This window comes from Heptranchias perlo, chromosome 9, assembly GCF_035084215.1.
Source record: "Heptranchias perlo isolate sHepPer1 chromosome 9, sHepPer1.hap1, whole genome shotgun sequence".
Classification (NCBI taxonomy): domain Eukaryota; kingdom Metazoa; phylum Chordata; class Chondrichthyes; order Hexanchiformes; family Hexanchidae; genus Heptranchias; species Heptranchias perlo.
This window is the reverse complement of record NC_090333.1, coordinates 17,335,974-17,354,453: the sequence shown is the minus strand read 5'-3', so window position 1 is coordinate 17,354,453 and position 18,480 is coordinate 17,335,974. Positions and strand designations below refer to the sequence as shown.

General features: G+C 42.1%; 1 protein-coding gene across 2 annotated transcripts in view; it reads right to left on the bottom strand.

Moving 5' to 3' along the window:
• Nucleotides 1-18,480, bottom strand: part of btbd8 (BTB domain containing 8) — a 76,825-nt gene that overhangs the window by 19,010 nt on the left and 39,335 nt on the right. For both annotated transcript variants that reach the window (XM_067989916.1, XM_067989918.1), the window contains exons 12-13: nt 16,780-16,917; nt 15,978-16,107 (exon numbers count right to left, since the gene is read on the bottom strand). In XM_067989916.1, coding sequence (XP_067846017.1) covers nt 15,978-16,107; nt 16,780-16,917 — 268 coding nt within the window. The remainder of the gene's footprint in view (nt 1-15,977; nt 16,108-16,779; nt 16,918-18,480) is intronic.

Genomic DNA, 18,480 nt, shown 5'->3' with positions numbered 1-18,480 from the left:
CCTATGAGCCTGCTCCGCCATTCAATATGATCATGGCTGATCCTCGATCTCAACACCGTATTCCCGCTGTCTCCCCGTACTCCTTGATGCCTTTTGTCTCTAGAAATCTATCTAGCTCCTTCTTAAATATATTCAGTGACTTGGCCTCCACAGCCTTCTGTGGTAGAGAATTCCACAGGTTCACCACCTTCTGAGTGAAGAAATTTCTCCTCAGCTCAGTCCTAAATGTCCGACCCCGTATCCTGAGACTGTGATCCCTCGTTCTAGACCCCCCCAAGCCAGGGGAAACATCCTCCCTGCATCCAGTCTGTCTAGCCCTGTCAGAATTGTATACATTTCAATGAGATCCTGTCTCATTCTACTAAATTCTAGTGAATACAGGCAGAGTCGACCCAATCTCTCCTCATACAACAGTCCTGCCATCACAGGAATCAGTCTGGTAAACCTTCGCTGCACTCCCTCTTTGGCAAGTATATCCTTTCTTAGGTAAGGAAACCAAAACTGCACACAATACTCCAGGTGTGGTCACACCAAGGCCCTGTATAACTGCAGTAAGACATCCTTGCTCCTGTACTCAAATCCTCTTGCATTGAAGGTCAACACATACCATTTTCCTTCCTAACTGCTTGCTGCACCTGCATGTTTGCTTTCAGTGACTGGTGTACAAGGACACCCAGGTCCCTTTGTACATCAATATTCCCCAATCTATCACCATTTAAATAATACTCTGCCTTTCTGTTTTACCTTCCAAAGTGGATAACTTCACATCTATCCACATTATAATGCATCTGCCATGTATTTGCCCACTCACTCGACTTGTCTAAATCGCCTTGAAGCCTCTTTGCATCCTCCTCACAACTCACAATCCCACCTAGTTTTGTGTTGTCAGCAAACTTGGAAATATTACATTTGGTTCCCTCATCCAAATCATTGATATATATTGTGAATAGATGGGGCCCAAGCACTGATCCCTGCGGCACCCCACTAGTCACCGCCTGCCACCCCGAAAAAGACCCATTTATTCCTACTCTCTGTTTCCTGTCTGTTAACCAATTTTCAATCCATGCCAGTATATTACCGCCAATCCCATGTGCTTTAATTTTGCAAACTAACCTCTTATGTGGGACTTTATCAAAGGCCTTCTGAAAATACAAATAAACCAATCCACTGGTTCTCCCTCATCTATTCTACCAGTTACATCCTCAAAAAACTCCAGTAGGTTCGTCAAACATGATTTCCCTTTCATAAATCCATGTTGACATTGTCTAATCCCATTGATATTTTCTAACTGTCCTGTTATCACATCCTTTATAATAGACTGTAGCATTTCCCCTACTACTGATGTTAGGCTAACCGGTCTGTAGTTCCTTGTTGTCTCTCTTCCTCCTTTTTTAAATAGTGGGGTTACATTTGCCACCCTCCAATCTGCAGGAACTGTTCCATAATCTATAGAATTTTGGAAGATGACAACTAATGCATCCATTATTTCTATAGCTACCTCTTTTAGTACTCTGGGATGCAGATTATCAGGCACTGGGGATTTATCAGCTTTCAGTCCCATTAATTTCTCCAGCACTATTTTTTTTTACTAATACTAATTTCCTTTAATTCCTCCTTCTCATTAGTCCCTTGGTTCCCTAGCATTTCTGGGAAGTTATTTGTATCCTCTTCCGTGAAGACAGAACCAAAATATTTGTTTAATTGCTCTGCCATTTCCTTGTTCCCCATTATAAATTCTCCCATTTCTGACTAAGGGACCTACACTTGTCTTCACTAATCTTTTTCTTTTTACATACTTGTAGAAGCTTTTACAGTCCACTTTTATGTTCCTTGCAAGTTTACCCTCATACTCTTGGTTCCTTTTTGCTGAATTCTAAACTGCTCCCAATCCTCAGGTTTGCTACTTTTTCTGGCAACTTTCTATGACTCCTCTTTGGATCTAATACTATCCTTAATTTCTTTTGTTAGCCATGGTTGGGCCGCTTTTCCTTTTGTGTTTTTGCACCAGAAAGAAATGTATAACTGTTGCAATTCATGCATTCGTTCCTTAAATGTTAGCCATTGTCTATCCACCCTCATGCCTTTTAATGAGGCTTCCCAATCTATCATAGCCAACTCACTCCGCATACCTTCGTAATTTTGAACATCTCTATTAAATGTCCCCTTAACCTTATCTGCTCCGAGAACAATCCCAACTTCTCTAGTGTTTCACAAATCTCCTGGTCTGGTACCCTAGGCTAAACAATGGAAAATTATCACTCAATATTGTAAGCAGGTAGTAATTTTGTTATAACTCATAGGACTGTTTTACCTCTGCATTATTCCTTCTTAAAACCCTCTGTCAGTTGATCCCTTTTAGAATTCTTATATTGTCACTGTAAAACATCCCCTTCTCCCAGTTATAAAGGTGCAAAAGCAAAACCTGACAGCGATAAAAGGGAAAGCAACAGAAGATAAATTTGGATGTTAGAATTGGAAAAACAGCGAGCAAGAAAATACAATAGTCACTGCACTCCAAAAGTAATTCATTGTGTGAAATGCTTTGAAGCATTGACTTTGTAAGGTGGAAGAACATAAATATAAGATATAAAAAATATATTAATAAAGTTAAACAACCCCTGGGATTGTGTTCAATCCTGTAATGTTTTTTAGGGGTCTAATAACTGAAAACCACTCAAGCTTTACTTTTGTAGTGTTTGATGTAATTTGAACTCAATTGTTTTACTGCCTAGTAGGTGCTCTAGCTATTAGTGCATTCAGTTTCTTGACAATTGCATTATGACAATGGAACTTTGTCATAAAAGAAAGTTCTATACATTAATCAAATCTTCAAAGGATTTATTAAATGAGCTGATATCCTATTTGAGTTTTTAAAAACAGCTTATTCCTGTGATTTGTTTAAAAAAAAGTACCTGTACTTTTGTTCCACTTCCGTTCATAAAGATATAACACTGACAGAAAAGTGGTCAATTACATATTTTCTACAGTGGTAAATTGTCCTCAAGCTTCAAATTTTATTTCATGGTGAAATTTTGGATTCCTTCCAAAGAAAGGCCCAGTAATTATTCCACAATATGTTCCTCCCAGGAATTAAAAGTTAATGGGCTATATTTTGCTGGAGCAGGGTATCTTGCAGCATTCTCCATTAGTTATAGAATCATAGAAGTTACAACATGGAAACAGGCCCTTCGGCCCAACATGTCCATGTCGTCCAGTTTATACCACTAAGCTAGTCCCAATTGCCTGCACTTGGCCCATATCCCTCCATACCCATCTTACCCATGAAACTGTCCAAATGCTTTTTAAAAGACAAAATTGTACCCGCCTCTACTACTGCCTCTGGCAGCTCGTTCCAGACACTCACCACCCTTTGAGTGAAAAAATTGCCCCTCTGGACCCTTTTGTATCTCTCCCCTCTCACCTTAAATCTATGCCCCCTCGTTATAGACTCCCCTACCTTTGGGAAAAGATTTTGACTATCTACCTTATCTATGCCCCTCATTATTTTATAGACTTGTATAAGATCACCCCTCAACCTCCTACTCTCCAGGGAAAAAAGTCCCAGTCTATCTAACCTCTCCCCATAAGTCAAACCATCAAGTCTCAGTAGCATCCTAGTAAATCTTTTCTACACTCTTTCTAGTTTAATAATATCCTTTCTATAATAGGGTGACCAGAACTGTACACAGTATTCCAAGTGTGGCCTCACCAATGTCCTGTACAACTTCAACAAGACATCCCAACTCCTGTATTCAATGTTCTGACCAATGAAACCAAGCATGCCGAATGCCTTCTTCACCACCCTATCCACCTGTGACTCCACTTTCAAGGAGCTATGAACCTGTACTCCTAGGTCTCTTTGTTCTATAACTCTCCCCAACGCCCTACCATTAACGGAGTAGGTCCTGGCCCGATTTGATCTACCAAAATGCATCACCTCACATTTATCTAAATCAAACTCCATCTGCCATTCATCGGCCCACTGGCCCAATTTATCAAGGTCCCGTTGCAATCCTAGATAACCTTCTTCATTGTCCACAATGCCACCAATCTTGGTGTCATCTGCAAACTTACTAACCATGCCTCCTAAATTCTCATCCAAATCATTAATATAAATAACAAATAACAGCGGACCCAGCACCGATCCCTGAGGCACACCGCTGGACACAGGCCTCCAGTTTGAAAAACAACCCTCTGTCTTCTGTCGTCAAGCCAATTTTGTATCCAATTGGCTACCTCTCAGTGGACAGTTTGTGCAGATCCAGCAGACTCTGGTTCACATTCTTCTCCATCTGCAGAGCCCTCTGCATTGCCTCCAGACCATTGCTCCACTCATCCTGCTCTGGCTTCTTTATGTCCTCCAGGACAATACAGCCTCCACGTCGATTCTGGAATTTCATCAGTTTCTCAGCGTGCTCTCGTTTCTCATGCGACTGCTCCTTGAAAAACTTGGTAAAGTGACGCAGGACATCATCATCCCGGTCAAATAGGACATGGAGAGGTAAACATAGGAGGAATAGAGCTCCATATTGATCTGCTTGTTGACACCATCCTCACACTCCTTGTGGTAATTCTGACACACTTGGGATGCCATCATCACCAATTCAATAATATCACTTTCAACTATTACTCAAAAAGTTCCAGACTTGTTCGTGCATATTTAGGCTTTCAAATTATTTGCCCACAAAGTTGCTGGAAGTGCGAGCTGATAACGACGCAGCGAGGGCAACGGGGACCTTGGTGAATAACAGGACAAACAGTATATCTCCTTAAACAAACAGATTTCAGGATTGAGAAATAAACAGAGGAAGGACTGAGAAGGAGGATAAATTAGAATGGTTGAATTCAATGTTAAGTCAGGTACAGAAAGAGAAATAAACAGAAGGAAAGAAAGACTGGATTAAGAAAGGGACAGAAAGGGAAAGTAAGAAATGTTCTTTTAAAAATTTGAAATGTTACATTTTTAAAATCTCTTAAAATACACAACCTGAAGGAATGAGATGCCATACTTCATAGTATCATAGTAGGAACAGCACAGGTGGTGGCCATTCAGCCCATCGTGCCTGTAACGGCTCTTTGAAAGAGGTATCCATTTAGTCCCATTCCTCAGCTCTTTCCCCATCTCCGTGTAAATTTTTTCCCTTCATGTATTTATCCAATTCCCTTTTGAAAGTTACTATTGAATCTGCTTCCACCACCCTTTCAGGCAGTGCATTCCAGATTACAGCTCGCTGTGCAAAAAAATGTTTCCTCACGTCTCCTCTGGTTCTTTTGCCGATCACCTTAAATCTGTGTCCTCTGGTCACTAATCCTTCTGCCACCCGAAACAGTTTCTCCTTATTTACTCTATCAAAACTGTTCATGATCTTGAACACCTCTATCAAATCTCCCCTTAACCTTCTCTGTTCCAAGGAGAATAACCCCAGTTTCTCCAGTCTCTCCACATAACTGAAATCTCTCATCCCTGGCACCATTCTAGTAAATCTCTTCTGCACCCTCTCTAAGACCATGACATCCTTCCTAAAGTGTGATGCCCATAATTGAACACAATACTCCAGCTGAAGCCTAACCAGTGTTTTATAAAGGTTTATTTCCTTGCTTTTGTACTCTATGCCTCTATTAATAAAGCCCAGGAACCCATATGCTTTTTTAACAGACTTCTCAACTTGTCCAGCCACCTTCAAAGATTTGTGTATGTGCACCCCCAGGTGTGTCTATTCCTGCACCCCCTTTAAAATTGTACCATTTAGTTTATATTGCCTCTCCTCATCCTCCCAAAGCATATCACTTCACACTTCTCTGTTGAATTTCATCTGCCACGTGTCTGCCCCTTTCACCAGTCTATGTCCCCTTGAAGTCTGTTACTATCCTCCTCATTGTTTACTACATTTCCGAGTTTCATGTCATCTGCAAACTTTGAAATTATACCCACTATACGCAAGCCCAGGTCATTAATATATATAAAAAAGAGCAGTGGTCTTAATACTGACCCCTGGGGACCACTGTATACTTTCCTCTAGTCTGAAAAACAACTATTCACCACTACTCTCCGTTTTCTGCCCCAAGCTAATTTTGTATCTACACTGCCACTGTCCCTTTAATCCCACAGGCTTTAATTTTGTTAACAAGTCTATTATGTGGTACTTTATCAAATGCCATTTAGGAAAGTCCATATACACAACACCAACTGCACTACCCTCATCAACCCTCTCCGTTACTTCATCAAAGCACTCAATCAGGTTAGTCAAATACAATTTTCCTTTAACAAATCTGTGCTGACTTTCATTTATTAGCCCATAATTTTCCAAGTGCCAATTAATTTTATCCCAGATTATTGTCTCTAAAAGTTTCCCCACCACCGACGTCAGGCTATCTGGCCTGTAATTGCCGGGTTTAATCACACTCTCCTTTTTTGAACAGGGGTGTAACATTTGCAATCCTCCAGTCCTCCGGCACCGTCCCCATATCTAAGGAGGGTTGGAAGATTGTGGCCAGAGCCTCCGCAATTTCCACCCTTACTTCCCTCAGTAACCTGGGATGCATCCTATCTGGACCAGGTGACTTTTCTACTTTAAGTAAGGGCAATCTTTTAAGTACCTCCTCTTTATCTATTTTTATCCTATCCAATATCGCTACTACCTCCTCCTTTATTGCTACAATGGCAGCATCCTCTTTGCTAGTGAAGATGGATGCGAAGTATTCATTTAGTACCTCAGCCATACCCTCTGCCTCCACAAGAAGATTTCCTTTTTTTGTCCCTAATCTGTCCCATCCTTCCTTTGACTACCCTTTTACTATTTATATGTTTATAAAAGACTTTTGGGTTCCCTTTTATGTTAGCCGTTAATCTATTCTCATACTCTCTTTGCCCCTCATATTCCCTTTTTTTTTTAAGATCTCCTCAGTATTAATACAGTAGAAAACCAGGACGAATACAGAAAGTACATTTGTCATAAGCCTCCCTTTTCTGTTTCACTTTAATCTTTAGTCATCCAGGGAGCTCTAGCTTTGGATGCCCTTCCTTTCCCCCTCATGGGGATGTGTCTACTCTGTACCCAAACCAACTCCTCCTTGAAAGCCCCCCCATTGTTCAATTACAGATTTGCCTACCAATTTTTGATTCCAATCCACCTGGGCAAGATCCCTTTTTAACTCACTGAAATTTGCCACCCTCCAGTTAAGCATTTTCATATTTGATTGTTCCTAGTCCTTTTCCATAACTATTCTAAACCTATTATGATCACTGTTCCCCAAATGCTCCCCCACTGAAACATGCTCCCATCTGCCCCACTTCATTTCCCAGAACTAGATCCAGCACTGTTTCCTTCCTGGTTGGGCTGGAAACACACTGATCAAGAAAGTTCTCGAACACATTTCAGGAATTCCTTCCCCTCTTTGCTCTTTACATTTTTACTATCCCATTCTATATTGGGATTATTGAAGTCCCCCATTATCACTATTCTATAGTTCTTGTATCTTTCTGTAATTTGCCTGCAAATTTGCTCCTCGATCTCCTTCCCACTATTTGGTGGCCTATAATATACACTCAATAGTGTAACAGCTCCTTTATTGTTCCTTAATTCCACCAAATAGATTCTGCCTTTGACCCCTCAACTACATCATCTCTTTCCAGTGCTGTAATAGTTTCTTTGATCAATACTGCCACACCCCCCCCCCCATCTCCTTTCTTTGCTACCCTATCTTTCCTGAATACCTTGTAGCCAGGAATATTAAGTACCCAATCCTCCTTCTTTGAGCCAGGTCTCCGTTATTGCCATTATAATAGTCCCATGTGGTGACTTAAGCCTGCAGCTCACCAACTTTATTTACCACACTACGTGCAAATACGCGCATGGGCTCTAAACTCATCTTAGATCGTCTCACATTTTCTCCGTCTGATTTCTGCGCATCTTGTTTCTTCCATTATGTTTCATCCTGGTGCCCATCCCCCTGCTAAATTAGTTTAAACCCTCCCCCACAGCACAAGTTAACCTCCCCGCAAGGACACTGGTCCCAGTTCTGTTGAGGTGCAACCCGTCCACCTTGAACAGATCCCTCCTGCCCCAGAACAGGTCCCAATGCCCCAGGAATCTGAAGCCCTCCCTCCTGCACCATTGCTCCAGCCACGCATTAACCTGTCTTATCCTGCTATTCCAATACTCACTAGTGCGTGGCACTGGGAGTAATCCAGAGATTACTACCTTTGAGGTCCTGCTTTTTAACTTCCTCCCTAGCACCTGAAACTCTAACCGCAGGACCTCATAGAATCATAGAATGGTTACAGCACAGGAGGCCGTCATTCAGCCTGTCAAGTCTGTGCCAGCTCTCTGCAAGAGCAATCCAGCTAGTCCCACTCCCCTGCCCTATCCCCGTAGCCCTGCAAATTTTTTCCCCTTCAAGTACGTATCCAATTCCCTTTTGAAAGCCACGATTAAATCTGCCTCCACCACCCCCTCAGACAGTGCATTCCAGATCACGAGCACTCACTGTGTAAAAAAGTTTTTTCCTTATGTTGCCTTTGGTTCTTTTGCCAATCACCTTAAATCTATGTCCTCTGGTTCTTGACCCCTCCGCCAATGGGAACAGTTTCTCTATCGACTCTGTCTAGACCCTTCATGATTTTGAATACCTCTATCAAATCTCCTCTCAACCTTCTCTGCTCTAAGGAGAACAGCACCAGCTTCTCAAGTCTATGCACGTAACTGAAGTCCCTCATCCCAGGAATCATTCGAGTAAACCTCTTCTGCACCCACTCTAAGGCCTTCACATCCTTCATAAAGTGCAGCGCCCAGAACTGGAGACAATACTCCAGTTGTGGCCGAACCAGTGTATTATAAAGGTGCATCATAACCACTTTGCTTTTGTACTCTATGCCTCTATTTATAAAGCCCAGGGTCCCGTATGCTTTTTTAACCGCTTTCTCAACCTGCCCTGCCACCTTCAATGGTTTGTGCACATATACCCCCAGATCTCTCTGTTCCTGCACCCCTTTTAGAATTGTACCCTTTAGTTTATATTTCCTCTCCTTGTTCTTCCTACCAAAATGTATCACTTCACACTTTTCTGCCTTGAATTTCATCTGCCATGTGTCCGCCCGTTCCAGCAGCTTGTCTATGCCCTCTTGAAGTCTATCACTATCCTCCTCGCTGTTCACTACCCTTCCAAGTTTTGTGTCATCTGCAAATTTTGAAATTGTGCCCTTTACACCCAAGTCCAAGTCATTAATATATATCAAAAAAAAGCAATGACCCTAGTACCAACCCTCTGGGGAACATCACTGTATACATCCCTCCAGTCTGAAAAACAACCAACCACTCACCACTACTCTGTTTCCTATTACTTAGCCAATTTCACATCCATGCTGCCACTGCCCTCTTTATTCCATGGGCTTCAACTTTGATGACAAGCCTATTATGTGGCGCTTTATCAAACGCCTTTTGGAAGTCTATATACTCCACATCAACTGCACTGCCCTCCTCGACCCTCTCTGTTACCTCATCAAAAAACTCTATCAAGTTAGTTAAACATGACTTGCCTTCAACAAATCCGTGCTGGCTTTCCTTTATTAATCCACACTTGCCCAAGTGACTGTTAATTTTGTCCCGGATTATCGTTTCTAAAAGTTTCTCCACTACCAAGGTTAAACTAACTGGCCTGTAGTTGCTGGGTTTATCTTAGACCTTTTTTTGAACAAGGGTTTAACATTTGCAATTCTCCAGTCTTCTGGCACCACCCCTGTTTCCAAGGGGGATTGGGAGATTATGGCCAGAACCTCTAATTTCCACCCTTGCTTCCTTTAGCAACCTAGGATGCATCCCATCCAGAATGGGTGTCTTATCTACTTTAAGTACAGCTAGCATTTCTAGTACCTCCTCTATCAATTTTTAGCCCATCCAGTATCTCAACTACCTCTTCACTTACTGTAATTTTGGCAGCATCTTCTTCCTTGGTAAAGACAGATGCAAATTAGTACATTTAGTACCTCAGCCATGCTCTCTGTCTCCATGAGTAGATCTCCTGTTTGGTCCCTAATCAGTCCCATCCATCCTCTTACCACCCATTTACATGCCTATAGAAGACTTTTGGATTACCTTTTATGTTAGTCACCGGTCTATTCTCACACTCTCTCTTTGCCCCTCTTATTTCCTTTCTCGCCTCCCCTCTGAACTTTCTCTATTCAGCCTGGTGCTCACATATTATCAACCTGACATTTGTACGCCCCAGGACCTTGACCCTTTTCCTTCCTGCGTCATTGGTTCCCACATGGACCACGACTTCTGGCTGTTCCCCTTCCCCCCTCAAAATGTTCTGCACCCTCTCAGTGATGTCCTTTACCCTGGCACCAGGAAGGCAACACCATGCAGGACTCACGTCGGCAGTTGCAGAAACATATGTCTATCCCCTCTAACAACTACATTTCTTTAGCCTCCCTGTGCAGCCGAGTCTCCTATGGTGCTGTGTGTTTGCTCCTGACTGCACTCCCCGAGGTGTCAACACCCTCGCTGGTATTCAACACTGAATACTGGTTTGTGAGTGCCACACTCCCAGGGGACTCCTGCGCTGCCTGCCTGTTCCTCCCAGCCTGTCTGGTGGTCACCCATTCCCTCTCCTCCTGAACTCTGTAGCTGCGGGGTGACCACCTCCTGAAATGTGCTAGCCACGTAATTCTCAGCTTCCAGTATGCATTGTAATGACGCCAGCCGTCCGTCAAGCCCAGAAACTCTGAACTCGGGCTCCAGCAGTTGGCGGCACTTCCTGCACGTGTGGTTTTCCAGGATACACAAAAAGTGTACTGGAGTTCCCACATGGCACAGGATGTGCATGCGATGAGCCCCAGTTGTCCTGCCATGTTAGCTAACAGTTATTTAAACTGTTTGTTTAGCTTTAAGCCACTTTACTGTTTATCGGACACAAACAAACACTAAACTAAACTGACTTATCCATGGCGCTCCACCTTGTCTTGTGACATCAGTTTTTGACTTTTTCTTGATTTTTGATTCCTTGTGCAGCTCCCTTTATGCTCTGCTCGGTCTTAGTCTATAGTTCTTTGGTTTAAATCACTTAGCACCTCCTTCCCCCTCTGCACCTAATTCCCACACTCATCAAATTCTCGGAGGGCTGTAGGAGGTTATAGAGATAGGGAGAGACAAGGCCATGGAGGGATTTGAAAACCAGGATGAGAATTTTAAAATCGAGGCATTGCCGGACTAGAGCCAATTTGGATCAGCAAGCACAGGGGTGATAGATGAACGGGACTTGGAGTGAGTTAGGATACGGGCAGCAGAGTTTTGGATGGGCTCAAGTTTATGGAGGATGGAGGGCAGCAGATAGGAGGCCAGCCAGGTGAGCTTTGGAATAGTCAAGTCTAGAGGTAACAACGGCATGGATGAGCGTTTCAGCAGATGAGCTGAGGTGGGGGCAGAGACGTGCAATGTTACGGAAGTAGGTGGTCTTGGTGATGTAGTGGATAGGTGGTTGGAAGCTCATCTTGGGGTCAAATAGGATGCCACTGTTGCAAGCAGTCTGGTTTAGCTTCAGACAGGGGCCAGGGAGAGGGATGGAGTCGGTGGTTAGGGAACAGAGTTTGTGGCGGGGACCAAAGACAATGGCTTCGGTCTTCCCAATATTTACTTGGAGGCAATTTTTGCTCATCCAGTACTGGATGTCGGACAAGCAGTGTGACAAATTAGACAGTGGAAGGGTTGAGAGAGGTGGTGGTGAGGTAGAGCTGGGTGTCACAGTATACATATGGAACTTGATTATGTGTTTTCGGATGATGTCACCAAGGGGCAGCATGTAGATGAGAAATAGGAGGGGGCCAAGGATAGATCGTTGAGGTACTTCAGAGGTAATGGAGCGGGAAGAGAAGCCATTGCAGGTAATTCTCTGGCTACGCCTGGATAGATAAGAATGGAACAAGCCGAGCACATTCGCACCCAGCTGGACGATGGAGGAGAAGCATTGGAGGAGGATGGTGTGGTCAACCACGTCAAAGGCTACAGACAGGTAGAGAAGGATGAGGAGGGATAGTTTGCCACGGTCACATAGGATGTTATGTGTGACTTTGAGAAGGGTAGCTTCAGTACTGTTGTAGGGGCGGAAACCTGATGATTGGAGGGATTCAAACATGGAGTTGCGGGAAAGATGGGCACTGATTTGGGAGGTGTCAACACGTTCAAGGACTTGAGAGGGAAGGGAGGTTGGAGATGGGGCAGTAGTTTGCAAGGACAGAGGGGTCAAGGATGTTTTTTTTTTTTGAGAGGGTGATGACAGCAGATTTGAAGGGGAGCGGGACAATATCTGAGGAGAGGGAACCATTAACAATTTCAGCTAACATGGGGACCAGGAAGGGAAGTTGGGTGGTCAGCAGTTTGGTGGGAATAGGGTCGAGGGTGCCGGAGGAGAGTCTCATGGAACATAGAAAATTTATGGCACAGAAGGAGGCCGTTCAGCCCATTGTGACTGTGGTGGTCGAAATAGAGCTGCCCAGCCTAATCCCACTTTCCAGCACTTGGTCCATATTCTTGTAGGTTGTAGCACTTCAAGTGCGGATCCAAATACTTTTCAAATGCGATAAGGGTTTCTGCCTCTACCACCCTTTCAGGCAGTGAGTTTCAGACCGCCACCTCTGGATGAAAAAATGTTTCCTTAGCTCCCCTCTAATCTTTCCTACAATTATTTTAAATCTATGCTCCCTGATTATTGACCTCTCTGCTAAGGGAAATAGGTCTTTCCTGTCCACTCTATCTAGGCTCCTCATAATTTTGTACACTTCAATTAAATCTCCCCTCAGTCTCCTCTGTTCCAAAGAAAACAACCCCAACCTATCCAATCTTTCCTCATAGCTAAAATTCTCCAGTCCTGGCAACATCCTCGTAAATCTCCTCTGCACTCTCTCTTGTGCAATCACATCTTTCCTGTAATGTGGTGACCAGAACTATACACAGTACTCAAGCTGTGGCCTAACTAGTGTTCTATACAGTTCTAGCATTACCTCCCTGCGCTTATATTCTATGCCTCGGCTAATAAGGGAAAGTATCCCATATGTCTTCTTAACCACCTTATCTACCTATCCTGCTACCTTCAGGGATCTGTGGACATGCACTCCAAGGTTCCTCTCTTCCTCTACACCACTCAGTATCCTCCCATTTATTGTGTATTTCCTTGCCTTGTTTGACCTCCCCAAATACATTACCTCACACTTCTCTGGATTAAATTCCATTTGCCACTTTTCTGCCCATCTGACCAGTCCATTGATATCTTCTTGCAGTCTACAGCTTTACTCCTCACTATAAACCACACAGCCAATTTTTGTATCATCTGTAAACTTCTTAATCATGACTCCTACATTTAAGTCTAAATCATTAATATATACCACAAAAAGCAAGGAACCTACTACTAAGCCTTGCAGAACCCCACTGGAAACAACCTTCTAGTCACAAAAACACCCGACCATTACCCTTTGCTTCCTGCCATTGAGCCAATTTTAGCTCCAATTTGCCACTTTCCCTTGGATCCCATGGGCTTTTACTTTTTTGACCAGTCTGCCATGTGGGACCTTGTCAAAAGCCTTGCTAAAATCCATGTAGACTACATCATGGTCAAGATGAGCTCAGAGAGGGCATATGGGGAGAGAGGAGAGAAACTAGAGAAAGATGCAAGTTCACGGCCAGGGCAGGGGGGAACCATAGGAGAAGTTTAGCTTGGTGGGCCAGGGGAAGGGAGGGAAGCAGCAGATCAGTTGAATGGAGGACTCAATCTTAGTGACAAAGTAGTACAGGAAGAAAACAATGGAGGAATTTCAAAACTTTTACAAGAAAACACACTGTAGTGTTCAATTTAAATACAAAGCAGGCCAGGTTACATAGACATGTGTGTGCGCATATCCGTATTAGAGTAGGAGGCATTTTGAATTTATCAGCCAGCTTACTGACCAACTGCTATTGCGTAGCCATTCCAAATGCTTGTTCGACTTTCTCCTTGGCCACTAATATTCATTTGCCTGCCTGGAGAATTGCTTTTGAAGAACGGAATTAGTTTGGAGTACTGTGATTAATTCATGGGAGCATGGTGACTGAAAATATCATCTGTTACTGGTCTGTGGTAACTGCACTCACTGTAACAAGGAATGACATCACAGAGCAGTTTCAACTGATTTTTCTTGAGCTTTCAAATGTGTTACCAGGGTTATAAATAGAATGCAAGTTAAGAGGGAAGGGTTCTATATTTCTTGCTATTTATTACAAAACTGGGATATATGCAGTACAGAAAGGTGAACAAAAGGATATCAGATAATAAATACACTTATTTACACCACCAAATATCAACTAGTGTTATGCGTTTAATGTGAAACACATGTAGAAGGAAATAGTGAAAATAAACTAATGTGACCATTTCCCAACCCTGCCAGGCACGAGTTTCAATAAAACTAAAATAGTAAATATTTTGTATATTGTATGCATGCAATTGTGAACATATAACATGTTACTGAGCTTGTAAAATTTTCAAAATAAATATTAATGAAGTGAGTGGATAGACAGAAATTTAGTTTGAGATCATGTGACACCAAATACATCACATTACCTCCATGTATCTTGAATAATCAACATAAATTTTGGAACAAAATATTTAAGGATAATGTTTAACTTGAAAACTGGTACTCATTTACAGAGACACTGGGTGAGCAGATTGGAGTTATACTGCTGTCTCCTTGTTGTGCATCAACATCCAGCATAAATGCCTGTTTAAATTTATTAGCAGAGAGCTGACTGCCCTTATAGCTTTTTGTTGACATCGAAAAGATTAAAACATTAACTCCAAAATTCTTCCAGTCGATCAGCTGAACAGTAAGGGAACTTTTAAAAAGAACTTTGCTTTGCACTTCTTGTAGCTATACTGCATCTGGAGTGAAACTAACTACAACTGTATGAGGCAGTCTCCTGGAGGTCGTCTCACACGGTCCACCTCGTGCAAATTCATGGTCAAGTTTAACTACAGCGAATGCATTGATGGGAAGCCATAATCATTTTGTATCAACGTAAATCTTGTAGCATAACTAGCTATCAATAGGTTTTGCTAACCCCAACTTTAGTACTAAGATTTCAATGTAACAAATATAAATCTTATGCTCTGTGTAACATTATTTTTATCTGCAACACAGTGTCTAATAGCATAAATATTGGAGCTTCAGGCTAGACTGCTCCATAGCCTCACACCCACAACAGTTTAATTCACGATTATGCAACAGACCTTGCAACAAAGAACAACATTCACCGTACCAAGCAATTAAAACTTCATCCTACAAATACTGGCATCCATCGGAGCAAGACATATTGTCTAATAGCTGTTAAATAACTACGCAAATCCTTAGGGGCACTTTAACTGACTTATTAAAAGCAGCCTTCAAAATAAATCAAGAATCCCAATCTAACCAAAATCTTCGAGGATAAAATCAAGTATGTACACCATCACAGCATACGCACATTAGGACACGACCGCACTGCCTGTTCAAGGTTTTCTTAACCTTTCTAATAAAACAAATATTAAATGAAACAAAACTGTTCTGAATTATCTACCAAGTAAAATTTAACAAATATATATATTAAAAAAAAGAGCAAGGATAGATCAAGATATAGAGAACGCCATTACCAGCCACACTTTGCTACAGTATGACCCTGTATCATTGTTTAAATTTTATGGCCGTGAATGAAAACTATTATTGGTATTTAAATCAGAATGTTAATTACTTTCTAGTTTATTGGTCAACTAATGACACATTCACTGTACTTCTGCTGTGAACCTCTATTGGATTGAAGATTGTAACATTTTTTTTTTTAAAACCAGTGTACACAAAGCCTGCCCACAATTACACTTGCTCAGGAGAACAAAGACGACCGCACAGATTATTCTCAACAGCAATTTGTAGGTGACAAAACTCCGAGAGGAGCAATTTTTCACCATTTTCAAGTATCACAAACCTGCTTGTATTTGCTCCTTGTCGTGAGGTTTCATCAGCGTCCAGCCTTCTGTGTGACGGACAGCATAGAAAGACTGAACCAGAAACGTCCAGAGCTTGTCAAAGAGGGCCAGGATCTCACTTGCAAAACCCTGTGTAAAGGGAACGAATCAGGAGCTGCTGAGCCATGTTACCATGGTAACCAAATCATTATTCCACTCAGAATCTGCTTACCCCCTCAGCTAATCAATGATGTCACTTGCTCTGCCTGGACAATCGTCTGGTGTAAGTGCTTAAAATAAAAAAGGCTGAGTCTCGCAGAACAGTAACCAGTGCAGTGCAAAAATCACAAACTGTGATCCCATCGGTTGTTACAGCAGTAAACTAACCATCAACACCAACGCCTGGTGGCACAAGGTCAAATTCTCTGGAGACAAATGAAGTGATCGATTTGTATTGCACATTCATTGCTAGCAGAAAAGCGGCTGCACAGAAGCCACTACATTAGCTAATTAACCCACTCGCTCTTTAGGGGAGGGTGGGGGTTGGGGGGTTAAAGCATTTTTTTGCTAAAGAAAAAAGTGGAAGGGTGTATTAGAATTTTGTGTCAGGCAGATGCAAATTAACTAAATTATAAATACAGTAAGAACATATGTTTTAACATGGTATGGGCAGATAATGTGGTATACAGGAAGCAAATAAATTCTGGGAAATATATTACTTGTTTATGTCTGTCAGTTATGTTGTTAGAGATAAACTATTCAAAACTCTCCCCCCTTCTCAGACAACCTCAATCTGAGAAGTTTAAATTATTAAATACTTACCACCTCTTTATAAGCCACCTGGCTCGTCAGCAGGTCCACAGCTATAAACTGCAAGCAGCCGTCTGTTACTGTGATATTTTGTTCAATAGCTGTAAAAATTCTTTCCACCAGATATGGTCTTCTGCTCATCCTCTGCGCCTGGAAAATTCACGAGTTATTTACAGCTGGCATTTGCATAAAATGTAGGGTCTCCTTTAGCTTCCTTCCTGCACACGTGAAAATGTTTAATTTGCTTTGCAAAAATGGGTTAAGTAGCAAAATGAGATGAAAGCCTACGCACCAAATACGTACACTATTTAGTACATGAGGAATATTGAACACAATGCCAGGGTGTGCTCTCATTTGCTCCATTTCCAATTGCAGTGTACCTAGCCCCAAGGGTACTACCAGGTTCTTGAAACCAAGGTAACCTGTTCCCCAAGACAGCTGCATTTGTAGCCGGGAGCATATAACAGATATGATGGATTATGCGCAAGGAATCAGCGGTCTCTTAAAATAGATCAGTTACTGTACATTTTTACCTAGTACAAATATCTATCATCCAGTCCAAGTGTTTGCACACCATAGGTTAAACTAGGGCAGAACTTTCACAGTATTGTATTTACATATGCAAGCAGGAAGAATGCATTAAAAATTTAGCTACAAATCTGAAAAACTATTATTTCCCTAAAGTCATGCAATTCAAATTGTGCAATAAATCAAAAGCAGCTCCAGTACAAATAAAATTTAAATACGTAAGCTTTTGGGCCATAACATCTGAAGCTGCAAATATGATGTATTTTAGCAGCGTTAGCCACGTAAAAGGCATCCCGTTCCTTTTAGTGGAAGTAAAAAGAAAACCATGAATGCTCACGAAAGAGTCAGAAAATGCTTCCATTCTCCCCCCCCCCCCCTTTCCTTTTGGTAAACCTGCATTATGCACTGTCAATAGACAGGCAGATGACCTGCTCCACAACCTCTGTCCATGACGCTCTCGGACAGCAAGAGCATGTGAGAACACAGCCGGACACACTGTGCGTTTTACACTTCTTCTGGGGAAGTGCTTGGTTTCTGCTCATTACTTCCCCATGGTGGCATGGCAAAGATTGACAACCCATTGCATGAAGAATCTTGGCAGCGAAAGCACATCCTTACCGTGCTGTGCTACAGAATGTTGGACTTCAAATACTCTGCCATTGGAGTGTTTTGATACCATGATTAAGACTAACATAGTTTAAACTGCTTTTATTAACACAGCTTTCCATTTCAATTTCCTTTCTTAAGTTAAAGGTGTTTTTTCTTCAATTCTCATTCTTCCCTTCCCCAACTGCTTGAACTTTCAAGTTTTGAACGTACTTGTTATTTTCATACATTTCTACTAATTTGAAATGCAAAAAAAATAGTCACAGTAGTGAGTTGAGCAGTATGTCTGCACTAGTCCTGTATCCATCTGTTGGCTGCCAAAACACGTACATGCAAACATTTCACATTATGCCACAGTGAAGGAATCAGATCTGGCTGCCAGCAAGGTATTTCTCCTTGTGCAGATCAGGTTTTTGAAATTGGAACCTGAGCTGTAAATGAATGAATGAATCAATGCACTTTTCCTGTGTTTTAATAACCTGTTTGTAGCATTACTGTGATCAACATAACATCCAACATGAATGGTGAAGTGGGGGCAAGGCAAGCAAGTGCAAAAATAGGCTATATTACCAAAGCCTG